Source organism: Hippoglossus stenolepis, chromosome 9 (assembly GCF_022539355.2).
Source record: "Hippoglossus stenolepis isolate QCI-W04-F060 chromosome 9, HSTE1.2, whole genome shotgun sequence".
NCBI classification, from domain to species: Eukaryota; Metazoa; Chordata; class Actinopteri; order Pleuronectiformes; family Pleuronectidae; genus Hippoglossus; species Hippoglossus stenolepis.
In genome coordinates this window covers 9,295,430-9,320,423 of record NC_061491.1, presented here as the reverse complement: position 1 = coordinate 9,320,423, position 24,994 = coordinate 9,295,430, and the positions used below count along the sequence as shown (strand labels likewise).

The window sequence follows — 24,994 nt, the reverse complement described above, 5'->3', positions numbered from 1 at the left end:
TTTGTGTGTCTCCTATTCATTTTTACATAGTGAGATCAACAATATGGGAATGTGGTATCAAATCAGAGCGGTTCCTCAGCATCAGTTGTGTCAGAAAACGTCCATCCCAGCTGACACGGACATCCCAACAGAAACCAACACAGAAAGGTAATGTCATATTACAGTATTCAGCACCAGCTCTTGAAGTTCAGCTTTCCTCTTGCTTTCCTTTGTATTTCACTCTCGAGCTGTTGTTACGCTTCTGTACCGTATGTACGACAATGAAGACACAAGCAATTGATCACTCCCGGGCAATCTGCCGTAAAGGTTGTGGCTGGACAACGAGGTAGCGAGGGTGAACCGGAGAGACAGGCTAACTAGACAGGATCCCCTGAACAAGAACATGAGTTCAATGAGGGCTAAACTCCTGCTATTTGTGGAGTATCCCAGGAGGCAGACGCAGGTCGCTCCTCTGACTGTGTTGACAGGAGTGTTGTTATGTGCAGACAAAGAGGAGGAGATGTAGCCCGGAGAGGGAGCGACAGCTGCAGAGGAAGGGAGGAGAGCTCCAAGATCTCCGCCATGCTGGAGTGTGTGTGTCCCCCTCCTCTGCTCATGCTGCTCAGCCTTCCTCCGCCTCAGGCCTCAGTGTGAATGGAGCAACCCTTTGTACTGTGTCCAGATCAAACAGCTCAATTATTTATTGCAATGAAGAACTTGGGGATTTCCACAGCAAATTGTAAATAAACAATTGAGACTCCTTCGGTGTAGCGGTGCTGAGGCGAGGGAAGCTTGGCACGGGGTGCCTGTAGCTTTGCCAGCTTGAAGTGCTATGATCTGCCATCCTGTGCTGGGCTGAGTAAAAGCCACTTAAAAGCCACAACAGGCCAGAGCAGTGGATGCCAGCAGGCGTATTCAAAACCGAGCTTCTGTTCACATGGCCACGCAGCAGAATGAGAACAGTAGAAATGGGCCGACATTTATGAATTGTCCATATTTTGGAAGTCAATAATCTTTGATGTGCTGAAGTGATGGCGAGAGTCTGGGCCCACATGTTACCGGTAATCCTCCGTTCCTTTGAAACCCACTTTCAAGTTGGTGAGGCTCAGAGGTTGGAATAAATTGCACCTCGAAGCCACTCACACCCCCTCCTGATGCCTGCTGAGATCACAGGCTGCTGTTTTTGTATTAACATTAAAATTCATCCCACAGTCGGAGAGTCTTCCTTTTAGAGTATTTCCATCCATAATGCACTGACACATAAGGACGGCACTGTGGGCAATTTCCACAGTGGCAGTTCTTTGACTGTTTATCTGCCATCCTTTCTGTGTAGTTACATGCTCCTCAGACAGCCATACATGCAGCCATAATTATTTCTGTAGTTATTTTGAAGTCACAGATTAGATGGTCCGACACAGTGATTTATAAACAGCTCCTCGATCTCACTGATTGCCTATGTAAGTACAGTACCACAGTGTAACTGTCTGTGTAGTATCACCCCACTATACTTTATTCATATTCAGCAGGAGAAAATTCTCTCCTCCATGCCTCCTTCGGGCTATCTATAACAACTTTATGGCCTTTGGAGAATAGCACCTCTTAAATTTAAGTGCTCTTTACAGTCAGTGGAAAAGATGTTTTAAATACAGTCAATAATGTGTAAATTTTTAATGACCCTTATAATTTTGAAAGCTTCAGTGATCCCTCTCAAATGTTTCGTTGCCTCAGGCAGCGAGAGCTTGTTAGAGTTGTGTACAAATGTAAACTGCAAATCAGGTTTTTCGGCAGCACAGAGCTGCAGCACACAGTAACTGCAGGGTGTTGCATCATTATGGGATGCACACAGTTATTGCATCAAGGCTAAGGTGTTGTATTTGAATTGTTTTTGTGCTGTTATTGTCAGCTGAAAGCAGAGTACCTGAAAGTGTAGAAATCTTTAAAAAAAAGTTCTGAATTCAACTCCTGGGTATGTTTTTTAAGTTTGGAATTGAATTTACGAAAGTAATACTTTCTCTTACTAGCTGCAAGCAGTAATGTTGGTCATAACATGTTTGTATCTTTGTCAGGAGATGTTAAACACCTTCAAACTGTAAGTGTCATTATGCACATATTAGGCTCTTCATCAGTCTTTAAGGAAGTCTTTGTGTTTTTTGTGATAGTAGCTCGGCGGACCATTGTCCTACAATCTAATCTCATAGAATAATCAGCACCTCAAATCTACCTTTGTGTATGAAAGGTGCTTTTTAAATAAAATTGACTTGCCCTTCCTAATAATAGGCAGTTGATTTTTGACTTATTATTATTATTATTGACTTATTATTGACTAATCTGTCAATTTTCTTAATTGTTTATTTGTTGAGTATTTTAAATATTAAAAAGTTGTAAAAACTGACCATGAAAACTTCGCACAGCCTAATATGATGTCTTCAAATTGATTTTTTTCTGGTCAATTTCTCAATTTTCCCATATATATACATACATATACAGTGAAACAAAGAAATCAGCAAATCCTCACGTTTCAGAAACGAAAACCAGCAATTCAGTTTTGCTTTTTAAAACACTGAACATATTTATTGAATGTTTAAAATATTATTTTTTCCTCAAATTGGTTGGGAATTCCTACAAGATCAATTAATCATTTTAATTGGTTAATCTGTGCATCCAAAGCCATGCTAGCAAATGTATTTATATGGTAGAGGATTTATAGTTATATTTAGCCGGGAAGTGACATAATAATAAAGAATTCCAGGTCATGTTGTTCCAATCACACTTGTTTTATGTCGTATGTTGATGCTGTTATTGGTGTGATTGTGAATCGGGTATTAAAACCCAGTCTGTGTGGTATTTAGAAGTCTTAAATGTAACTTGGGGAAAACTGCAGAAACCCTGTAAAAAAGGAATCTTACGAGTTCGTAAAGTAAGATCAAGGATAAACACTAAACCTAAAATAGTTATTTCTTATTGGCCCAGGCTGTTGCACCATACGGAGCCACTAAAACCGTGAGGGTGGGGCCCTGTCAAGCAGCCCGCCTTGCAAATTCATTTGAACCTTGTGTGTTTTAATGTGTCTTTATCAAGTTCGTCTCGAGCGTTTCAACCAGCAACGGTGTTGTGTTTTGATTCATAGCTGCAGCTTGATGTCAACCACTTTGGCTTGTTATCTGTCAGGACAGACCGTATCAGCCACTCCCTGACTTTATAATGTGAAAAACCTGCACCATCCGGTCAGCCTTTTAATGTGTCCAGTAAAGTATCCCCCTCCTTTCCTCCGCCGGCCAACGTTGCCATTTGTTCTCCTGATAAAACTGTCATTGCTGAGGCTGATATCTGACCTCTACAGTGACTGCTAGCATAAATTATTCTTGTCCTAATATTGCAATTTCTTTGGCTTCACTCAGAATCAAGGTTTTTGACATTTCTCTTAGAATAATAGGCTATTGTACACACGGACACTTTTTAAATCAAACTGCACAGCGATAAAAATGTCAAGGCCAAGCATCTTTTTTTTCCTCCATTGCATAGCTGGCTTTTTCTTCAACACGTGAAGCCTAGAGAGTCATCAGTGTCACAACTGGCGCGCATATCAATACGCTTTGGATTGCTCTGTCGTCTACCTGTGACACGCCACGCATTGCTGCGGCTCTGCAGGAGTACTGTATCAGCTTTCATTGCACGCTGGTTAACCAAGACTTCCCACTGCATACCAGTAGCGAGAGACAGAGACTGTGACTGTCAAGTGTGTCGCCCTGAAAATCTCCCATCTGGGGTGTTGAAGAACAATCATCATTCCCAGCTCAATCTCACTCATTACTCTGTTGTGTTCAGGAAAGTTACAAAAAAGTAGAGAAGAACAAGCGCGGGGACGTGGCGCAGGTGCCAGGGATGATCGAATGATCAGCTGAGATCTGATGGGCTCAGGCTGTTCGCTGATTTGCCACCAAATTCAGAGAGATCCTCTTTTCAGCACCTGACACCAGACTTAAAGGAGGATAATGATGGGTGAGAAAGCAGCTTCCACAAAGCAGCACTGCCGGCACACAGAGGAAGGTGTGGAGATGTTGTCACGGGAAAGGCTGGATGTGTGTCAAAACAAGCGCTCCCAGCTCTCTGTATCGCAGCTCTGGCTCTTCAGTGATATTACTCTCATCCTCATCTTACCTCTCCACTGACTACCACACGTCTGTCCCCACTGTCTCTCACACTTTTCTCTTCTTCCTTCTCTTTTCTTTATTCCCCATGGAACAACATAAAGAACACCATGCATTGGAGAGAAAAAGTCAGTAGAAGTGTAATTCATGTTGTCATGTAATCCTTAGTGTTGTGCTTTGCTTTACGGCACTAATATGATTTTAACTCCAGCAGATTTCAAGGGAACATAAGACTCTTGGTCTGCGTCGTAATTACGTAAATCGCTCAGGCCGTGTTCCCAGTTTTACTATAATTTGATGAGGAACTACACTATAATTGAATATTCAAATTAGGATTATGTGTCAATATGGCTCTCCCTGCCTGAAATGAGGATTAATTGTTGTCAAAACTCCAGTGGCCAACATAATGTGAGCCCCAACACTGCTGTTGATTAGCAAATGCATTTGCCATGTTTTTGTTTTGAGAATTAGTTTTCTAATTGATTTGCCATATGTTACCCTCTCCCATGCACCTAAAATTGTATTTAGAAATCACCAGTTTGGATTAAGACAGTTTTGTGTTTGAGACAGATGGGAAAAACAACCCCGGAGGTGGCCAGTGGAAAAAGCGTTTCTTGAGCACATTTCCCTGGATCCACGCCGAGTCTTTGGGATCTTAAGTACCACTTTCACTCTTTCTGATAAATAAATAGATAAAGAGCCTGACTTAATACCTTTTCCTCTCTTGTTCTTTTTGTTGTTTCTCGGGAGCACTAATTTAACAACACAAGCACACTGTGACGATCGGCCCTCTCGTCATCTCTATGGGCCCTCTCGTCATTCCCTAAAAGACATTTAAACCGTTTCCCTCCGTGTTATCTGCCTTGTTGCTTTGAAAGATGTGTACCTTTTCTTCCTCTGCGGTGGAAATCAACCTTTCGCGAGGTAAAAGAAGTCTGCGTCGAATATGGCAATCGGTCCCCGCAAGATTGATGCCAACCTTTTAAAAATTCACCATTGGCCTGGATTTAACATGGCCAAATGCTGATGTAAATGAGGAGGAGAAAAGTCGACCCTTTCATTGCAAATAAATCTGAGTTGCAGGCTTCAGCTCATAAATACCACGGCCCGTCAGAAGTCTTGTTTTATTGCTCTTGATGGAAATTATTGCATTTATTTATCTCACAGCGAGAGATAAGGCTTTGAAAGCCACAACTCACGTGCAGGCACCCCTCAGGATATATGATCTGTCTTAAATTAAAAAAATTAGATTTTACACAACCTCCCCAAAGATTGATTATGTTATCCATGCACAGACCAAATACATAACATGATACACACTTTATTATTTGCAGCTTCACACCTGCTCATTTCCAAAATTTGCCTCGTCTTATAATTCAGTAGCTTTCCCTGCATTCTCCATCCTATCCTTGTCTGCCGTGTTCTCTTTCTTTTACAACAGGCTCTTACTGCCTGCCTGTGTATCCTCTAACCAAAGCAGTACACTTTTTTTTTTTATATCGCCAACTGCTTTGCATTATCGTTATGAGATCATTTGTTTTATAATGCCGTCTCAGAGCTCATTTTCCCTTCAGAGCATGTCATGTTATGCAGCCCTCTCGAAGCTGTGAATTTTTTTTTTTCCTGCTTGCTGTGGATTTATCGATCCGTAGGGGTGAGTCACAGGGTGTAATTCATGATAGCTTGATTGATGAGGATTTCAATCTTATATGGTTTGTTAACTTCAACTCCCCACAAAGTGCATTCTCTGCTGTTTTCTGTAATACAAGGCCATGAATGGTAGAAAAAAAAAAAAAAAGACTTCCCTTGAATAATGGAATCTCTCAGTTCCTCCAGAATTAACAAGATCCTGCTCCAAACCTCCTGTTAAAGGTCTGTTCGAGCCCCTGGGCACAGGCTGAGGCACGGTTTAACTTTTACCATATTTCTCCTCTTCACATTCAGCCGGGTATTTCAGTGCTCTGCTTTGCCTGTAGACAGATCTGAATTCCTTTGTGTAGGGGAGGGTGCCATGCTTAAATTTTAATGTCGGAAGCACTTCTCTTGGAATAAACTGAAAGTGTTCTTCTTAAATACAACATTTTCATGCATATTGGGTGTTTTTATAACGATTGTCAACACAATTGTATGAATCAGTTGACTGAACATGTTTGTTTTTTTTCTGCAGTAGAACCACGAGAAGGCCAGACTGTGAGCAGCAGAGCAGTGGGAGCAACACCAAGACAGGTAAAGAGGTCTCACACTTTAAATGCATTCATGAAAGTCACAGGAGACGATCAGCGGAATCCAACATACATTACATTGTTAAACTAAGATCTTACTGAAGCTGTGATTTTGGAGAAAGAGTTAAATACTCGTGCTTCCAATGTTGCATCTACAAACAGTCTCGTCTCCACCTGTACATAAAAGAAGCTTCTCTGCTACTTGATCTACAAACGCTCTACGTCTACATCTCCTCACTGATGGATACTGCGCAGAGCTTTGCTTATCTGAGCCAACGTGCCTTCCCAGAGGAGCTCCGCTTTACACTCAAGAGAACATTTAACAGCTGTCAAAGACCATCCATCACATGCCATACTTACATGTGTACCGTGCATGCACTGGACGAATGCTCTTCTCTTTGTCAAGGACAAAGTCAACTACTGCACAATGCCCCATGACTAAAACCGAAAAGGGGCTAATTCGTTAGGAAGCGGAGCTCAGCTATGACAGCCTCAGAGCCACAGAGTCGGAGCCGGCTGAGACGCTCCAGCCTTAAAAGAGCGTGTGATTCACACGAGGTGAACAAGGCAGGCAGGTTTTTATCCAGCTGGAGAGAGACACCATGTGGTGAGGATTCCTCCTGCTGCTCCAGTAGAGAGAGGCACGCCCAGGCTATGGCCACTTTACACCCAACCCTTTTTAATACAAGTCTACTTTTAAACAGCTGCTGAAATGTACAGAAATTTAAGAGTTTTATTTTTTAATGCTTTAAATTAATTTGAAAGAAATAGAACATAATTGACAAAACAAAGATGCATACATCGCGGTGTTGGTATGACGGTCATTAGAAGTTAGTCCAGACAAGTGTGCAGAGTGTAGCCCTGAAGGAGCAGACATTACCACACAGCTGACTGGTTTGTGGCATTTGGTGTGCGATTCCTCCACTGGGACGGGATTTGAGTGACAGTGAAGAACATGCACATACTGTACAGAACGCTGCCAACAGTCATCATTTATCCGCAGAAAAACTGTCCTTTGCAGGTGCACGCGCTTCCTCTTCCTCCTTCCTTTATGTGTCTCCTCATGAGTTGTTGAGATTTTAAAGGAAAGAGGATTAATGGCGTTAGCCTGAGATGCTTCTTGCTTTATTGCTTGCGACCGTGTACTCGTCAGCCTCACAGCATCACACTGTGAATGTGAGATAACGCAACTTCCCTTCATTAGCAATGTGATAGCCTGCAGACCAAGTGTGAGGTCGTAGCCGACAGCCTATTTGTGTTAATTGTTACCGTGGTGGTAGCTCGGGTGTGTGTGTATGTGGGTGCGTGGGCGCCTGGGTGTGCACGTGTGTGTTGTGTGTGTGAGTGTGTGTGTGGGCTGACAGCTGGCCAGGTTCGAGTTGGTCTAAAACCATGTGCGCTCTGTCAGGGTTGTACAGGCGCCTTCTTTAGGATTGATGAATTGCCTGCTTTCTTGATTAAACCCTCCGTCACTTCCCAACAAAACAAAAACCCCAACACAAAAAAAAGAGCAAGCTGAGGGGAGGAGAGGTAACATGTCTGGGAAATCTGTCATCTGCAGTCACATCATGTACAGATGTGATGTGCAGGCGCTTTGACATTTATTACCAGAATATTAAAAACTAATTCACATTTATTTTGCTGCCCTCTTTGACTTGACAGTTCAAGCTCATTTGAAAAGTTATCAAGTTTTCATAGCAGCTCCAACCTTTTGCTTTTCTTCATTGGTGTTGCTTTGATCCACGCCAAGTCCCTTTGCCAATTAGGTCCATTATTCATACATTGACAGAAAAAGCAGGATGTTTTAAAGGTAATTAAATTTGCATTTTGTGAAATGTGTCTCATGTTGCATATCTTTGATAAAAATATATGTAACAGTGCTGGGGGAAAAAAAGTCTAAATCTGTAAAAGAAACCTATGTGACGGTTCAGTCAGTTGCGCTGCAGTCTCGCTTCATTACCTACAGAACAACATATAGAATTCAGCAGCCATCCACCTGATAAAAAGGTAAACGTAATAAAAAGCAATACATTTACATATCTATCGCATTAATCAAAAATACATCCTGACATTGGCCCTGATCTAACGTAATATGGAGAGCAATTATTTCCCTATCCATTAGGGGAACTTCAATTAACAGACACCAGACAGTTCATCCTTCAGAGGAGGAGGAGGAAGAAGGAAAAAAATAGGAGGCTCAAAATTAACTTGGGTTTGCAAAATATCTTGGCAGGATGACAGTGATTTTTGATTTTCAGGAAACAATATTAGAATTCTTATTAAACTATGTGCATCTGCTTTTAATTTGCTGCAAATAATTGGAAAATGCAATGGAGCTTTCCAATTAAAGCTGTACTTTATGCTGTTTAATAATACCCTCATAATATTATAGCTTATGAAATGACAGGTGAGTTGGTGTATGAATAAAACATAAAGCCCTGTAATAAGAGACAGAAAAAAAAGGAGACAGTTGTTGGGGGGCTTTTAAATGCTCGACATAATTTGCATATATTAATCTCCTCTTTTCAGCCTTATCAAGTATTCCACTGTATTTGAAGTTAAAATAGTCGTGACAGGCAGGGGTACGCTTCGTTTTTCCAAGGATTTATTACTTGTATAATTCTGGATCTTTAATAAGCCAATATGACTGATCCTCTGAGTTCTGTGGAATTTGGTTAATTGTTCCAGATGGTGCTCACTGATTATGCAAAATTACTTTCTTTCTCCTCTTTTTCCCCCCAACTACACCATTTCTTGATTGACTAACATGGAGAAAAAAGATTATTTTTGGCGCAGCACTTTCATTAAGAGGGTTCTCATCAGGTTTCAAACAAAAGTTCCATCTTATCGCCCCGTGTAGTTCTGGGCAAGGCTATACAGAGGGAGGAGATCAACCGGCTCTTATCTCAAACCATGATGGATCTCAACCGCTTCTGCACCGCCGGGGTTATATTTTAGAATAACACAATTCTTTAGGCTGAGGGATTAAAAAACACAACCTCTGGATAGTGACACAAAAGTTATTATTAGTGTACGCCGTTCTCCTCTTTCTCTCTCGTGCTCGCGCTCTCTCCCAGAGATTGATGAAATTACTAAGCAGCCGGGTTGGTCCTACACTTGCAGCTCGGGCTCCATCCACAACTCACTAACATTCTGTTTTGCATCAGCTAAACTGAGCTGAATGAATCATTTATGGAAGTGTTATGGGGGAGGTATGGGCAGATTTACTGCCGAGCTTTTACTTTAGATGGAATGGGATTTCTATGAAACCGATCTTGATGTCTGAAGTAATGCCAAAGCTTACATCAAGACATGAAAGGAACGCTCTTAAAACCCACATTTTGCTCCTTAATTCCCCTGGTCAGCAAAAGGCGAAGCAGAGCACGAGAGAGAGCTTCAGCAGAAGAAAAGTATTTACACCTAATGTACACACACACACACACACATGAGTAAGAGCTAAATGTGTTTACTAATCCCAGAAACTAATTATATAAAGCAGTGCTGAATTTCATTTTATAATTTGACGTCTTGTATATGATATAATATATTATTCAAATTAGCTTTAATTCAGGTTTAGGTTTTAGCTATTTGTGCATTTTCCATATTGACATAGCAGGGTAGTTTCAGTGTTTTATGGCAAACTTACTACAGAACTGAGCATGGGATTGAAACCACACCAGCATGCTGTCAAGACAATTCTATGTTAAAGGATAATTAATATTAGTGTCATAAAGGTAGTATAAAGTATATGGTATAATGTCTGGATAGATCATATATGTAATGTTATATAAAAATATACTCAACATCATTTTCTGATGTTGAGTCAAAGTTTGTTTATTGAAACAGTTTGTAAGTGGAGATTGTGTAATAAGTATTTATCCGATTTGCTACAAGTTCTTTTTTTTTTTTGTGATTCTGGAAAATATTGGTGTGTATTTTCAAAAATCAGATTTTTTTAAAACACGGTCATCTGTGAAATTGATGATCCAAATGGAAAACATTGAAATATGTCTTAAACAAATCCATTCTGTTGTGACCAAAGTGAACTGTGAAGATTAAGAAGTATTTTTTTCCTCATTGAGTATAGTCTGTGTATCGCCTCAGTTAAAAAGTGCTTTTTTGCTTCAAACAGGTGAGAAACCTCTCAAAACAATCCTGTTGGAATTTATTCTGTTGATATGTCAAAAATTCTTTATGACTACGCGCCTTTTGTAGCAAAACATGATCGATCCCGTTGCGATGATGCCAAGTATTTGAGGATCAATCCTGTATAAATCCTAATGGATTTTTGGGGACTGGAGTCTTGAGGCCCTCGGGCAGTTTCGGACCTTTATTATAGTCAAATAAGAGATTTTAGCAGGCTTTTGCATTTGCAGGCCAGACTGGACTCTGGAGTCTCATCCCTCATTGCTTTCTATCCATCCCTGAGATAGAAGCAGTGCTCCATTAGTTTCAGTGTCCAGACGTGGACAGCCTCAATGGATGGGCCTGTCACGGCTCCCTCATTTGCCCCGTGTACAGCAGGGTTTGTTATCACACATCTAATTAGAACTTGATAAAAAATATTTCACAAAAATCCAGTCATTAAATATAGTTTAAGGAGATTTATGGTCAAATATGCCTTAAAGATCTTTTAATGGCTCTGCTGACTTGTTAAGTTTGTAATTAATGATCTTCTAATACATACTGTGGTGTGATTTAGAAAGCACAATGAGATTCTGGGAATGAAGTCGTTGTAGAAAAGGGCATCTGGGGCTCCCAGAAGCTACTGTATATTAAATAGTTCTGCTCAGACTGCTTTGCTTAGAGCCATAAAGTCTCCTGTGAAAAAGTTCAAACCCATCAGTGTTTTTACATAGATGGGGCCATTTTTATGGTAGGGGTGCAAGGAATAGTGCATGATTATTAAAGTGTTGCCTTGTCATCTCATAAGAGTCAATTAGCTTGGACAGAAATGTCGTGGGCTCCTCTGTAGCAGGAAAAAATACTTTGCTTAACAGTTTTATTTAAGCTATCTCTTTTTAAAGTGCACTTCTCCACACACAATAAAACTAATAATCAAATGCATATGTATGGAACTGTAAGTGCATTGTACTAATAACAGTTGCCCATTTCATCAGGAGAGTAATGGTGTCCTTATTAGCATAATTAATGACAAATGGCAGCGCAGCATTGGTGGATTGGTTCTAGGGGATGATAAATTGGTGGATGCCCAGGTTAGTGGCTGCCAAGGAGGCCTCTTTGGCTGTCATCCCTCCTGCTTCTACTCTGGCACAGTTCATTACTCACTGTGTGAGATGCCACTTTACATTGCCTGGTACTGTGAGCATGGAGAACTTAATAACGCCACCCACAACCGCTCAGGGCCTGCTGCTTTACCCACAGTCCAGAGGGCAAGTAGCTCAGCGAGGGCGAGGGGTTGTGGGGAGCAGGGCAACACGGGGATCATCTCCTGCTGCCGCGCTGATCAAAACAGATCACGCGTCAGTCCCGACTTCAGGGGAACCATGTGACCCAGTCTCCTGTGCCGGTGAGTGTTTCTTGTTAGGATTTCCGGGGCTCGCCACATCCCTCGCATCATTACGGTTTAGTTTGCCCACAGAACTGCTAATTAAGAGGGGATTTGTGTAATTGTGCCTTCTGCTGTGTCCCATCCGGCACATGCAATTTACTGTCAGCCCTCTGCCAGCGTTTACACTTGTCCAGAGAGGCGTACCCCATTTATACACACATTCTGCTGCACGTTTAGCAGCAGCCACAGCTGGGGATCAATGTCAGTGCCATGGCAATGTCTTAAAGACACTGTGTTGCTGATTAAAGTCTGAATGTCCATTTAATTCCATGAGAGCCATCCAGCAAAAGAGTGCTGTCCCTGTATTTCTCCAGTACGGAGCATCATAAAACAACTAAAACAGGCTTTACAATTATACCAAATGACCATGCAATTCTGGTACTTTATTGAATTATCCTGTTCTACATTTAAACTCAATACAATCTAACTTTCACTTATGCATTATTGGAGGAGTTATAACACACGTACGTGCCTCCACACAGTATACAGTGCTATGCAGCGGTGTTTGTGGCCAAGTCACTGTAGGTGTTTCTGGCTCTGCCCACTTTCTGGAAGAGTGATGGACCAGCGCCTGACTGGGACTGCCGCCTGGCTCCCTACCCACAACCAGATTTCAAGGACCGCTTGTCACAGATGGAAAAGTAAGTGGGTCATTCTACATAAGCTTGCCATTTTGCATCCCTCTGGTCGCACTGTTTGTTTTGTGTGGCTTTTTTTTGTTTTAATTATTTCAAACAGTATGTTCATTTTTTTATTTGCCAGTGAAGACATAAATATTTAGCACCATGTAACGATAATCTTAATCATTCAAATCTGACTGTAAAGGCCAGTTATAAAGGTCAGTAAAGGTGTTACATGTAAAAGTAAAGTGTTTGGTGAATTTCATACATTTCCCTTGTATTCTTACAAAAAGTAGCACATCCTAATATAATACTAAACATTTCTTTTTTTCTCTTTTTTACATTATTTTTTCATAATTTATTTACCTATACACATATATCCATACACTCATACTTACATATGCACGTACATGTATACATATACACAAAAGAACGGAGTAAACATTTCTTGCTGAAAATGGTAAAAAAATCTAATAATTTCAGTTGAGGTCAAACAGCAAGCTTATGTACAATGATTTATCTTCTTTTCACTCACCATGTTCTTCTTTCTTCCCCTCTATAAACCATTATTTGTATTTTTCGAGCCTGCAGTTTGAAGCTATAAGGACGTGTATCCACTGGATGTCTTGCATTTTCCAAGCTTAAAGCATCATTTAAGTTTGTTTACATTTTAAACATTTGGCTGAGGTATAATTAATATTTCAGTATAACTGACTCGCTGTCAGCAGAGTTGCAGCAGAAGCTTGTGTACGCTACAGTGAGACGGGGAAACGAGTTGCATGCAGCTGGCAGAAACAAATAAAAATAGATTATCAGAAGCGCTCAACATCATTTCAGTGCGTGATCTATTTTGGCATCAATTTTATTCACTTTTTAGAATGTTAATTGACTCCCCAGTAAACATTTAAATAATTCAAAAGTTACACTTCCACTTTTGCAAGTGAAATTTTTAATATATTAAAAAGTTTTTATTTTTTTCCGCTCATCTGTCTAGAGAGTTTGAAAAAGCGGGGAGAAGATAAAAGTAAAAGAATGGGTTTCATAGAGCCGTAGTCATTAAAAGAATCTGAAAATAGCAACTCGCTATCATCTGTTCTCATAGCACGGGTCAGGAGCTCTGACACCTCCAAAATTCCTCCTGTCAGGGTAGGGGGCCATTTGTATTCTCTCTCATTAGGCAATTTGACTAATGACCTGCCGCGGCTGCAGAGTTACTGAGGGACCCAGAGCCTCGCGCCCTCTCTTGCAGCAGCAGCCTGAACACACACCCTCCATTGGAATGGCACAGATGGCATGCCCGGGCGACAAAATAAACTACAATATGTCTCCGAGATGCTGTCAGGCCTGGGCACTATTTCTCATGTCAGAGCGGGGCTAAGGGCTGTGAGTGGGCATAGGGGGTCCTCCTCCAGCTCTCTGTTCATCTACTCACCATTATCTGCAGAGGTGACAGAGAGCGGGGTCTGCAACTAGAATAGCACCTTCATGGTCTGCATAAAGAATCCAGCTCCAATTGAGATCCACGCCGACAGGAAAGGCATTGCAATGTCTAGCCTGGATACACAGGGAGAGGAGGCAATATAATTTTTTTTATAGCAGATTCCAGATGTAGTTCCATCCACTTTTTGACCAGCTTTACTTATTATTTATTTTTACGATACTAAACAAGAGAAATCAGCTCAGTCGTGAGTCCAAATTTGTGATGGATGTTCACTTGCTGATTGTTGCCCAAGCCGAGACTTTCTCACTTAATTCAGGTGCGAGACAGATTCACCCAAGTAATCGCACCCGACAGAGATCAATGCAATTCTGCTGAATTAGTGAAGTGTAAAATAAAAGTTCATCAACATTCCCAAACTGTTACTCTTGACTTGTGGTGGTGATATGGGTTATGCTCGATCACCCGCACATATTTTTCCATCAGTCAGTGTCGGGGCACAACTCGTGTGCTTTATGTGTGTGTGTATGTACGCTTGTCCACATGGCCACGTCTGTAAGAGTCCTGGAGATGCAATGTATGGCGCAGCTGAAGTCCTGGGTGACAGTGCATCCAACAATGGAAAAGTGAGGGATTAGTGCTCAGCCCAGCGTACGAGGGAGCCCTTCCCGCCCTGAAACAGCCATTCATCTGTGCCCAGGGGCTGGAGATGACAATGCAGCCATTGCTCATCGCACCTGACGGAGCCATTAATAAGGCAATGATCCACACGGGGCCTGTGCTGACTCCGTTCTTTACACTACAATCACTCAAGCCACAGGGTCCTCCTTACTTAACGCCACCTCTGTGCTCACCGCCGCCATCATCATCACCATCATCATCAATGTAGTCATTGTGCCAAAATTCCTGCCAGATGTTTTCATATTGACTGTGCTCATACACTCCAAACGCCAAATCACTACCCGGTTCCCCCACACTGTAATACACTCATGAGTTAATGGACTGTAGCCTGGTCATTTGAGAGCCTCAAACATGCTTCAAAGTGGGATTCCCGGTCAGAAGATTGGATTTACATTATTTTTGCCCTTTGCACCTTTTGGATTTCTCCGCGGTGCAGCATTCATTCCTTACCACAAAGTCATCTCCTGCGCCTCTCCATTTGTCTGGCTGTAAGATAGCCTCTCCAGTATAGATGGTGGAGGAATACAAAGTGAGATCTGGTTTTAAATGTAATCCGTGAGCAATAAAGAAACTCTCTGGCCTTCAGCTCTTGTGCATTCATCTGTCCGTGCCACGCAGATCCATCAGCAGCTACAATCTCAGTTCCTCGTGGCTGGCTGTAGATTAAACCGTATTCTCCCTGCCGACCGCTTCTTGGAGTCGGTACTCCCAGCGACACAGCAGTGCATGTTTATTCACTTGTTTTTATGACTACAACAAGCCATTGTGCTTAGCTGGTCAGCCTGGCTTCCTTGCTGCTCTAAATACCCACTCATCCAAAGCTGCTACAGGGATGTTGGTGTCACAGAACAGCTTTTGGGTGAATTAAATATTTCAGCTATTGGATTGATTCCTATAAAATCCCAGATGATGAGCCCTGATGACTTTGGTGATCACCTGACTTTTTTTCCCACCATGAGGTTGACATTTGGGGTTTTGAGTGAGTAGGTCAGTATCCATTCTAAACCTGCCTGCAAGTACAGACCGGCTGCTGGACTCAGTAAACAGAACCCTGAAGCTGCTGCACAAAGAGCTGTTCACCTGCTCATTCAAAGTTTAATGAAGCTCAACATAGTACGCAGAACCCCGAACTGGAGAATCAGTTGTCTTGGATATTGTTGTTAGCGCACTCTTGTTCTGATTGACGTCACTTACATTTCTGAGTCCCAACCACCGCTGCTACGGAGCACTGGTCGCCTGTTTATTCAAAGTGTATTAATATTGAATGTATCGTGTGTCCACATCACCCATCACAATGCATATACCAGGTGTGAAGCCGATAATATGAGATATACTTTCCACATAGAGATTTCTGGATTTATTAGATAGATACTGTACATCTCAACTATTGGGTGGATTCCAAACACTCATGTCATGAACTGAACATCAATTACTTTGGTGATCCCTAGATTTTCATATAGCACCATCATTAGTCAAATTAGTCATGAGGTAAATGGTGAACGGTAAATGGTCTGTGTTTATATAGATCTTTTCTGGTCGTGATGACCACTTAAAGCACTTTTAAATTCACACACCCTTTAATAAAATGCATCTATAAGCAGCAATATCTTTATTATGCATCTATCATACACTGCCGGCACAGCCGCCGGGGGAAATTTGGGGTTCAGTGTCTTGCCCAAGGACACTTGGGCACTCATAATGGGAGAGCCAAGGTAAGGTTTGTTCACAAGATTAAATTACGACCACAACTACTTACGACTACTTCCGCCTTCAGCTAGTTTTAGCGCCTATTATCAGCAAACATGGTGAACATGGTAAACATTTAATCTGTTAACATCATCCTGGTAGCATGGTTACTGCATTGTTATTGTGAGGATGTTTGCATGCTGATTTCATTTAGTTCAAAGCACCATGGACCAATGTGGACTCCTGTTATTACTGCACTTTTACTCAGAGACGACTGGAAGCCAAGAAACTAAATAAGCTTTCTTGTGGCCGTGAGGGTGAAGGTCATGCTTTGATTACAAAGCTCTCATTGTACTACAGTGGTGTGGAAAGTGCCAAACCGGGGATCTGGGCAATAACCGAGAGAGGAAAGCAAAGTCACATAAGTGTCAAAGTGAAGGATATTTTAGAATTTCATACTTAAAAATATTGCTGTGAACGGGAAAAGACCAAAAGGAGTGTCAGCTCCAAAGCAATGACTCCTGAGCAGCCTAGGCTTACATTTATGAGTTCCTTTTCCTGTGCCAGCTCTGATGGACTGTGGGTTAAAGAACACCAGTTGGAAGCTCTTGGGCTCTCTGGGCTCCCGACGAAGCCGGCGGCTGCAGAAGTTTTGTGCTTCCCGATTTGGGAGTTTTATAATGAAGCCGAACAGCTGCAGCTTTCCCTTCAGCCTGGAAACGAGGGGCTTTGTGTCCCCTGTCACCCTGTGTTAATTTGGACCCTAATGTATTTTATAAACAAAGGGCTGCTCTCTAGCCTGACAGTCATGACACCTTGATTCCAGTGCAGGATGCATGCAGTACAGGGTTACACCATTAATAATCAACTGGCAGCCATCACACCATTTTAACCACGATCATTATGATAAAGGGCATACACTTAATTACAGGCCTGCTTAATTATAGCTCTGTTGAAGCTCGTTTGTTTGGTCAAATGCTAATTATACCACCACGCTCTTGGCAAGTCCTCATTTCAATCCGCTTTTTGCCGGTTGAACAGTGTGGCTTATTTTCATGCAAATTTGATATCTGGTGAATGTTTTGTCTCTCTTCTTTCCACTTTTCTGTGCCTGGTGCGAGTGTGTCTTTGTTTCGGAGGTGAACATCTCCCAGACAAGACGGAATCGGGAATAATCAAGAGTAATTAAACTGGAAGAGGGTTGGGAAAGGGCTGGGTTTGGAGGAGAGAGTGGAGGTGCTCAAATAAAGCGGAGAATAGAAAAAAAAAACCTTTCATCTTCTCTCCATACACGGAAGGAGGGGAGACGTCTGAGCGGAGGGGGTGACAGGGGATGCTGATAGCTTTGCTGTTTTATAATCCCACATTTACTCTTGTGGAAATACTCCGGGTGCTTCTTTTATTGTTTAAAAGTCCAAATTAAACTTGTGTTTCCTCTCGTCTTTGCAGCTCTGGATGATGTGCCCTTTGTGATCTCTGAGAAGTTTTATGACAACCCCGAAAAGGTAAAAAAATATATCTTTGAGGAACAAGTGACAGATGCATAATTAAGTTTTTAATATGAGAAGGATAATGGTTACTTGTCCTGCTGCCACGCCTTTCATTCCTCTCTTTTCCTTTCCTTTTCTCTACTTTCCTCTTTTCTTTTGTCTTTTCCTTTCCTTCACTTTATCTCCTTCCCTCTCCTTTCTCTTCTCTTCTTTCCTTACCATTTCTGTCCTCCCTCTTTCTCTCCTCTCCTATCCATTCCATTTATTCCTTTTCATTTTCTCTACTTGCCTCTCTTTTCCTTTCCTTTCTCTCATTTCCTTTCTGCTTCTCTTCTCTCCTCTCCTCTCCATTTCTTTCTTTTCCTTTCTTTCCCTTTCCTGTCCTTTCCTTTCCTTCCCCTTCTCTTCTTACCTCTGCATTCTTTCCCATTTCTCCCCTCTCTCTTTCTCTCCTCTTCTCTCCTTTCATTACTGTCACTCCCTTTCCTTTTCTCTACTTTCCTCTCTTTTCCTTTCCTTTCCTCTCCTCTCCATTACTTTCTTTCCCCTTCCTTTCCTTTCTCTTATTTCCCCTTTCCATTCCTCTGCTCTCCTTTCCTTTCTTTACCTTTTCTCTATTTTCCTCTTTTCCTTTCTTGCCTTTTCCTTTCTCTCCTTTCCTTTCCATCCCTCTCCATTCCTCTCTTTCCTTTCCTTTCATTATCTTTCCGTACCTTTCCTTTCCATTCCTCTCTTCCTCTCTGCTCTGCTCTCCTCTCCTCTGCTCTCCTCTGCTCTCCTCTCCTTTCCTTCAGACTGAGTGATGAATGCATGCAGTCAGGCAGAGCTGGCTCAATGCAGTCCATTTGGCTGGCTGGCGGCGGTTGTCACTATAGCCCCGTTTGTACTGACATAGAGAGGGAGAGGATTAAAGATTTTAAGCATGCTTACTTAGCCATGAGCCTAACCGCCATGTTTCTTGTGTGTGTTTTTTTTCCTCCTCCTTCTTCCTCCTCTCCCTGCTTTTGATTTCAGATACAGCAAGTCAATTTAATGGGCATTACGATCAAATCCCTGGCAGAGATCGAGGAGGAAGTGAGTAGAGGCTGCAACGCTCGGCTGCCGCTGACGCCGCTGGCCCAGAATGCAAAGCAAACGGTCTTGGGGTTGTAATTAAGTGTCTGAGACAGCGAGGCCCTGTTGGCTCCACTAAGCCCCAATTGAATAAAAGCATGGCCAGACTAGGCAGCCATTCTCTCTTAAAAGCTTCATCTCCTGTTCCAAAACACTTGACTTTTATCCCCCAATTCTTCTGTGCAACAGCTCAATCGAGCAACTCGCGAAGCGCCGCGGATCTCGAGGCGATTTCTTTTTTTCTGCTCAGATTCTCCATGTTTTAACTTTTTAAGTTTCCAATCAGCTTCATCTTCAGTGGTGAATATTTTGGAGATCATGTAGAGGCAAATAAAAGCACGACTTTATTTCAGATGAAACACTGTAGCCTGCAGGCATTAGGGGGAAGAAAATCATCTACAGTATGTGCTGCTCCTTCTTTAGAGCCCATGTGTTTGAAAGAGCAAGAGGGAAGAAAGGGTGTGTGTGCGTGTGTTTGTGTGTGTGTGTGTGTGCGTGCACGTGCACATGCTTTAAAGAGAGTGACAACCCCCCTTCTCTCTCATTAGCACGGTATCTTGGTATCAGAACTGCCAGGAAGTGACAGACCACTGTAAAAGAACAGGTGCTGTTGGGTTTGAGATGTGTTACAGAGCAAACACTCCCTCATCAAACTGGGTGTCTGTTCTGCACTCTGCCTCTGTCTTCTGTCACATACTATCCAAATCACACAGTCGCCATCTTGTCATATGGTCATCTGAATGAAGCTCATTGTCAGCGCAGGTATTAATGGTGTGTATGCGTCTCTGTATGTGTGTGTGTGTCCAGGGTGGAGACAGGCTGGCTGCTCATCCTATATGCTCTTGTCTTTTTTTTTTTTTCTCCTCCTCCTTCCTCTCCCGCTCCCTCTCCTCCTGCCTTTCTTCTCAGAGAGTGTGATTAGCAGGAGGACACATGGTGAGCTGAGCTGGGGAAGGGAAGGGAAGGGCATGAGAAATCATTAATTACAGTCGCGCTGGAGCTGATGAAGTAAATGTGAGATAGTGTAACACATAGGATTTAGTGAAGTGGACGACAGCACAAGATTAATGGCGGGGCCAGGCTGATGAGGATGAAGTCACAGCTTAGCTTGATAATTAGTTTCCAAGTGGAAACATCCCTCACCATTGTGTTATTTTTACTTCTCTCCTCTTATTATTATCCCACGATGATATCTGCAGAACAAGGGCTGGAAATATAGTTTTCTCACAAACGCGCTGGACATCAGAGGTTCTTCTTTTATAAAGTGATGCATGTCTGTAGAGCTGCATCTTTTCTTTGTCTAGTTTTCCTTTGCCAGCCTTGAACCTTAAATTTAAAGTCCATTGTGTTTTCTGTGTCTGTGCTTCTGTTGAAGGGACTTGTGAAAAAAAGTAAAAACCAAAAAACTCACAATATTGTGGTTCATAAAAGGATGTTTCTAGAATGAAACTGGATCTCAGGTTTATAAATGAAGTGAATTCCTCCCTCTGTTGTCCAGAAGAGGTCACTGTCCATGCTTGACTGTGGGCCTTTTTTCCCCTCTTCAGAAACTAGTGGTGCTTCCTGCACAGAGTGTAATTGCCTGGTTTCTGAGCCCATTAATACATATAGATTCATGAGAGAGACCCACTCTCCAGAATTATACATATGCACATGTAATTGAGGAAAACAGTTGTAATCACAGCCACAGTTGTAGATAAGACCATTTCCTAACAGGCATCACTTAAGCCATGTCTCGGATGATGTTGGTTCCAGCAATTAGGCATTCTTTTCATTTCCCAAATGACTCGCAAAACTTGCGGATATTATAATTGCTTTTAGCCACGCATATCTAATTTGTGTCTTTTTAAGTGTTAATTAGTAAGCGATTTAAAGTGACATCTTTATGTAGTTTGCTCGGCTGAAAACTGTTGTTGGCGGCTGGCTAATGATTTTCAGAGGGAGTATGCAAGAGTGGAAAGAAGCGTGTGTGTGCAGACATGACAAGATTTTCATTAGCACCTATGTATGATTGGTTTTCAGTTTTTGTAGGGAGTTATCTCTCTGTGTGTGTGTGTGTGTGTGTGTGTGTGTGTGTGTGTGTGTGTGTGTGTGTGTGTGTGTGTGTGTGTGTGTGTGTGTGTGTGTGTGTGTGTGTGTGTGTGTGTGTGTGTGTGTGTGTGTGTGTGGTCGTGAATGGATGGAGGGACAGTGGTGTACAGGGGTATGTGAGAGGGAGAGCTCCAAATGGAGGTGGAATTAATGAAGACAACATGTCACATATTTTTGGCAGTGGAGCAGGGACAGGAAATGAAGCTCGGCTCGTCTGGGTGACTGCCGCCCATGTTCTAGTGTGTCACTGTCCTGTCAGCCTGTGTGTAAAACTGGCAGACATTGATACATGCTCTCCCTGATAACACCCCATTCCCCCATCCATCATCCACACACACACACACACACACACACACACACACACGTACACACACGTACACACACGTACACGTACACACTAGCTTATTTATTTACTGTGCCAGATGTTGAGTCTGAATTTTAGTGTGGTGGGGGACTGGATTTCTTCACAACTAACAGGCTTGTGATATGTGACAGGTTTTGGGTAACTTGAAGCTTCGCCTCAACTAGATGAAAATCGGGGAAGGTGGTATTTTGATCGGGAGAACCCAGTGTCAGCCATTGTGGCTCTGTGGCCTCTGATGGAGATTCGGAAACTTATTTCAGTGATCATACAGCAACACCTAGTGTTTTGTTGTGGTAATACAACTGTCTAACCTGCTGAAATGAGCAGTACTTAATGTCACAAAACATCATTGTACAGTCAGTGGAGCTATAATCCATGATATTAATGTGTTTTTAATTTAAAAACAGCAACTAATCAAAGGTGAGGCTTGTTATTTTTGAATATTTAATTGTAATCATTTAATCACAAGTAGCTCTAGAACTTTTTCTTTCTTTTTATCATTTTTTAATCATTGGATTTTTATTAAATAATCAAAAGTTTTTGTACTGCTAATGTTTTCTGGGATGCATGATCCAACAGTTTCTCCTTCCACTATCTCAAGTCAGGGTTGTCCTTATCCCAAATTTACCATCTCTATATCTTCATGCGTGGAACTCAGGGATTTATATAGATATTTTATTTTCGATAACTTGAGGCTAGATATTTGCAGGTGGACTAAAAAACGGACTGAGTGAACATAACTGATGGTGGAAGCACAGAATCATGAACAAAGAAACAATTGTTCAAGTGGATTTGTCATTTTGTTGCCTACAGGCCTGGATTCGCACCAAAAGCAACTCCTTTGAACTTAATATAACTTTTAAAAATATATCAAACAGATTTCGGGCACCAGAAATTCTAAATGTCCGGGGGTTGAGAACAGAGGCAGAGAGAGCTCAAAATACTGCAACATCAGAAAACGCGTGCAAAAACACAAGCAAATTAAGTTAATGAATGCAAATACAGAAACATAGCGGAAAACAAAAGTTATTTAAGCAGAGACAAAAAAGTGATGAACTTGGCTGGGACATGCTTTTTGTAATATTTGTTATTGTTATTGAAGTCCTCTTTTCCCGTCTGAGTACTTTTTCCATCCTATAGGTGGAAGAACGCCTGCCTCTACCCTACCTCTGATTGGATTAGGTTTTGACATGAAGAGTATTGATTGGTCAGGGTTAGAGGCCAGTTAGAGGCAGGATCTTCCTCCACCTGGGGTAAGAAAAACAAATAACACAGGTAAAGCAGCCGCTGTCTTCAAGTGTCGTTTGTGCTACTTGCAGCACATTTCTGTATTTGGGTGTGTGTATTTGAAGTGTGTTTGTGTTGCCTGTATTAGCTGCACATGTGTTATCAAATGAATGAAGATATTTTCTGAATTTGCACATGTTTCCTTAAGTTGCTGTGTGTTGAGCTCTCCAGGCTACTGTGCCTGAGGCTTCCAAGACTTGATCTCATCAACATGAAGGAGCTTAAATGATTTATTCATTCTTCTAAATACGATTTCCCGTCTTCAAATGCAACATAAGCTGAGAGTTAGAAGCCCTGTTGTCATGTCTTTGACACTCCAGAGGGGGGCAGTGTTTCTTTATATTTCCTCAATCTCCAGTCTGGTTGACCCACTAATCACTCTGCTGTAAGGCCAATTTTATGCTTGTGGCTTTCAATAGCGTGGATAACATTAAACCAATAAGTTTGAATCCACGGTTCAGCTGCTATAAATGTGTTAAATTGGTTATATAATGCTACTAATTTTGTGAGCCTGAATTTAATGGCAGCGATTTCTTGTCAATGTAGGCCCTCTGTTCTGTTTTGGACAATGTGCTTTCAGTCATCTGTGTGTTCAGCCTCTTTTTCTTCGTCTTCCTCAGTTTTACTACAACTTCAGCGCAGAGCAAAGCATCGCCCTCTAACTTTCCTCCCAGGCCTCCGAGGGTGACAGAGCCACAGGGACTGGACAAGTACTCAAGAAAAAAATGGATAATTTGTAAAATAACAAACTAATGAAATCAAGAAAGGTTTGAAATCAAGATTTGCTTCAAATGTATATAATGTAATTTTAAGCAGAAAATTTTAAATTTTAAGTTTTTGTTATTTTAAGGAATTCTATGTCTGCTCTTGAAATATTTTTGATAATATACAAATTTGAACATTAAACTTTTAGAAATGTTGTATCTGTCTTTAAAATGCTTCTGGTAAATGTGTGTGTGTGTTGTCTTATCTTACTCAGGAAGTCACAGCAGAATTGTTTAAAATAGAATAATTAATATCCCCGTACAGTTAAAGTGATAAAGGGATGTTAACTGTGACTCACTCTTTGCTCATCAGAATAACAGGGTCGTGCTGACAGTGAGTGGCAGTCAGAGACGACAACAGGGAGCAGAGACGCAGCCTCATCACACACACACAAACACACACACACACACACACACGCCCCTCTGACGTTCATTTTCCAGCAGAAGCATCTTTCTGTCACAAAGTTCATCATGAGCAGCGTGCAGCAAGAGTGAGCTTTGAGACACAGGAGCCTTTTACCCCAGGTGCCCACCCACGTCAGATCTTTAAGACTAGAACAACAGTAAGTCTCAGCTCCTTTGCAGAACTGGTTTCAGGGGGAAAAAATGCTGGAAAACTTTATTAATTTTAAGTTTTTTAGCAACACAGCTTTATTTACTTTATATCCTATACACAGGATTATAAATTATCTGCAACATCCTGCTGCTAGATTCAAAGGTAGAGTTTACACTTGGACACCAAAACATCACTTCCCTCTCACTTCTCATCTCATTTGCAACAAAATTAATTTGTCAGAATCCATTTGCACATGTCTGCAGGTGTAATTAGTATAACAAACTCATTCATGTATTAATGTCTTGTTAATTGCGCTCTTCCTGCTGTGTTTTGAGAATTTATAGATTCTGCTGACAGTGCAGGTATTCTTTTCTTTTACTTTTTTTTTCTTGACCAAAATTCCTAATGGCTTTCGATATTCACAGGTGTTTAGTGAAGCGTCCGGCAGATGACAACCCTCCACGAGCGTTTGCGTTAACTCCTCTGTTCTGCTGCGGAAATCAGAGCGACGGTCTGAAGGAATCCTCTGCACGGGGAACAGCTTTCATGCTCCTTCGTGAAGGTGACACTCATGTCAGTGATGCCCTGGAGCACAGTGTGACAGGCTCCGACAGCCCTGCTCCCCGCTGTGCTTAAAGTGCATCCACACAGTATTCCATAAGTACCCACATTCATATGTAGACTGTTTTCTACCATTACTTTATTGAATCATGTATGGAAAAAGAATGTTCAAAAACTTCAATCAATTACTTTGACCATTTAAAGGTTATTAGGGTTAGAGATGATACGTTTCAATAATATTTGGTTTCGGGTAAGTTTACACATTCTTTACTTTAGTTATTATTAATAAATGAAAAGCCTAAAATGGAAGAATCGAACAAGAATAGTCCTCATATTTAAATATTGTTTCATATTCCTGTTTGTCACAGACGTGCAAAACGCACATCGATGACACACTGTTTGAATGAGTGACATCCTTCATT

The 24,994-nt window shown here is 41.7% G+C and overlaps 1 protein-coding gene across 1 annotated transcript in view; it reads left to right on the top strand.

Annotated features, from left to right (window-relative positions):
• Window positions 1–23,611, top strand: part of LOC118115335 (multivesicular body subunit 12B) — a 37,459-nt gene extending 13,848 nt beyond the window's left edge. Inside the window, exons 6-10 of the mRNA XM_035166424.2 lie at window positions 31–147; window positions 6,295–6,353; window positions 17,796–17,851; window positions 18,851–18,910; window positions 23,312–23,611. Of these exons, the coding sequence (XP_035022315.1) occupies window positions 31–147; window positions 6,295–6,353; window positions 17,796–17,851; window positions 18,851–18,910; window positions 23,312–23,353 (334 nt within the window). The 3' untranslated portion in view covers window positions 23,354–23,611. The remainder of the gene's footprint in view (window positions 1–30; window positions 148–6,294; window positions 6,354–17,795; window positions 17,852–18,850; window positions 18,911–23,311) is intronic.
• The last annotated feature ends 1,383 nt before the right edge of the window (window positions 23,612–24,994 follow it).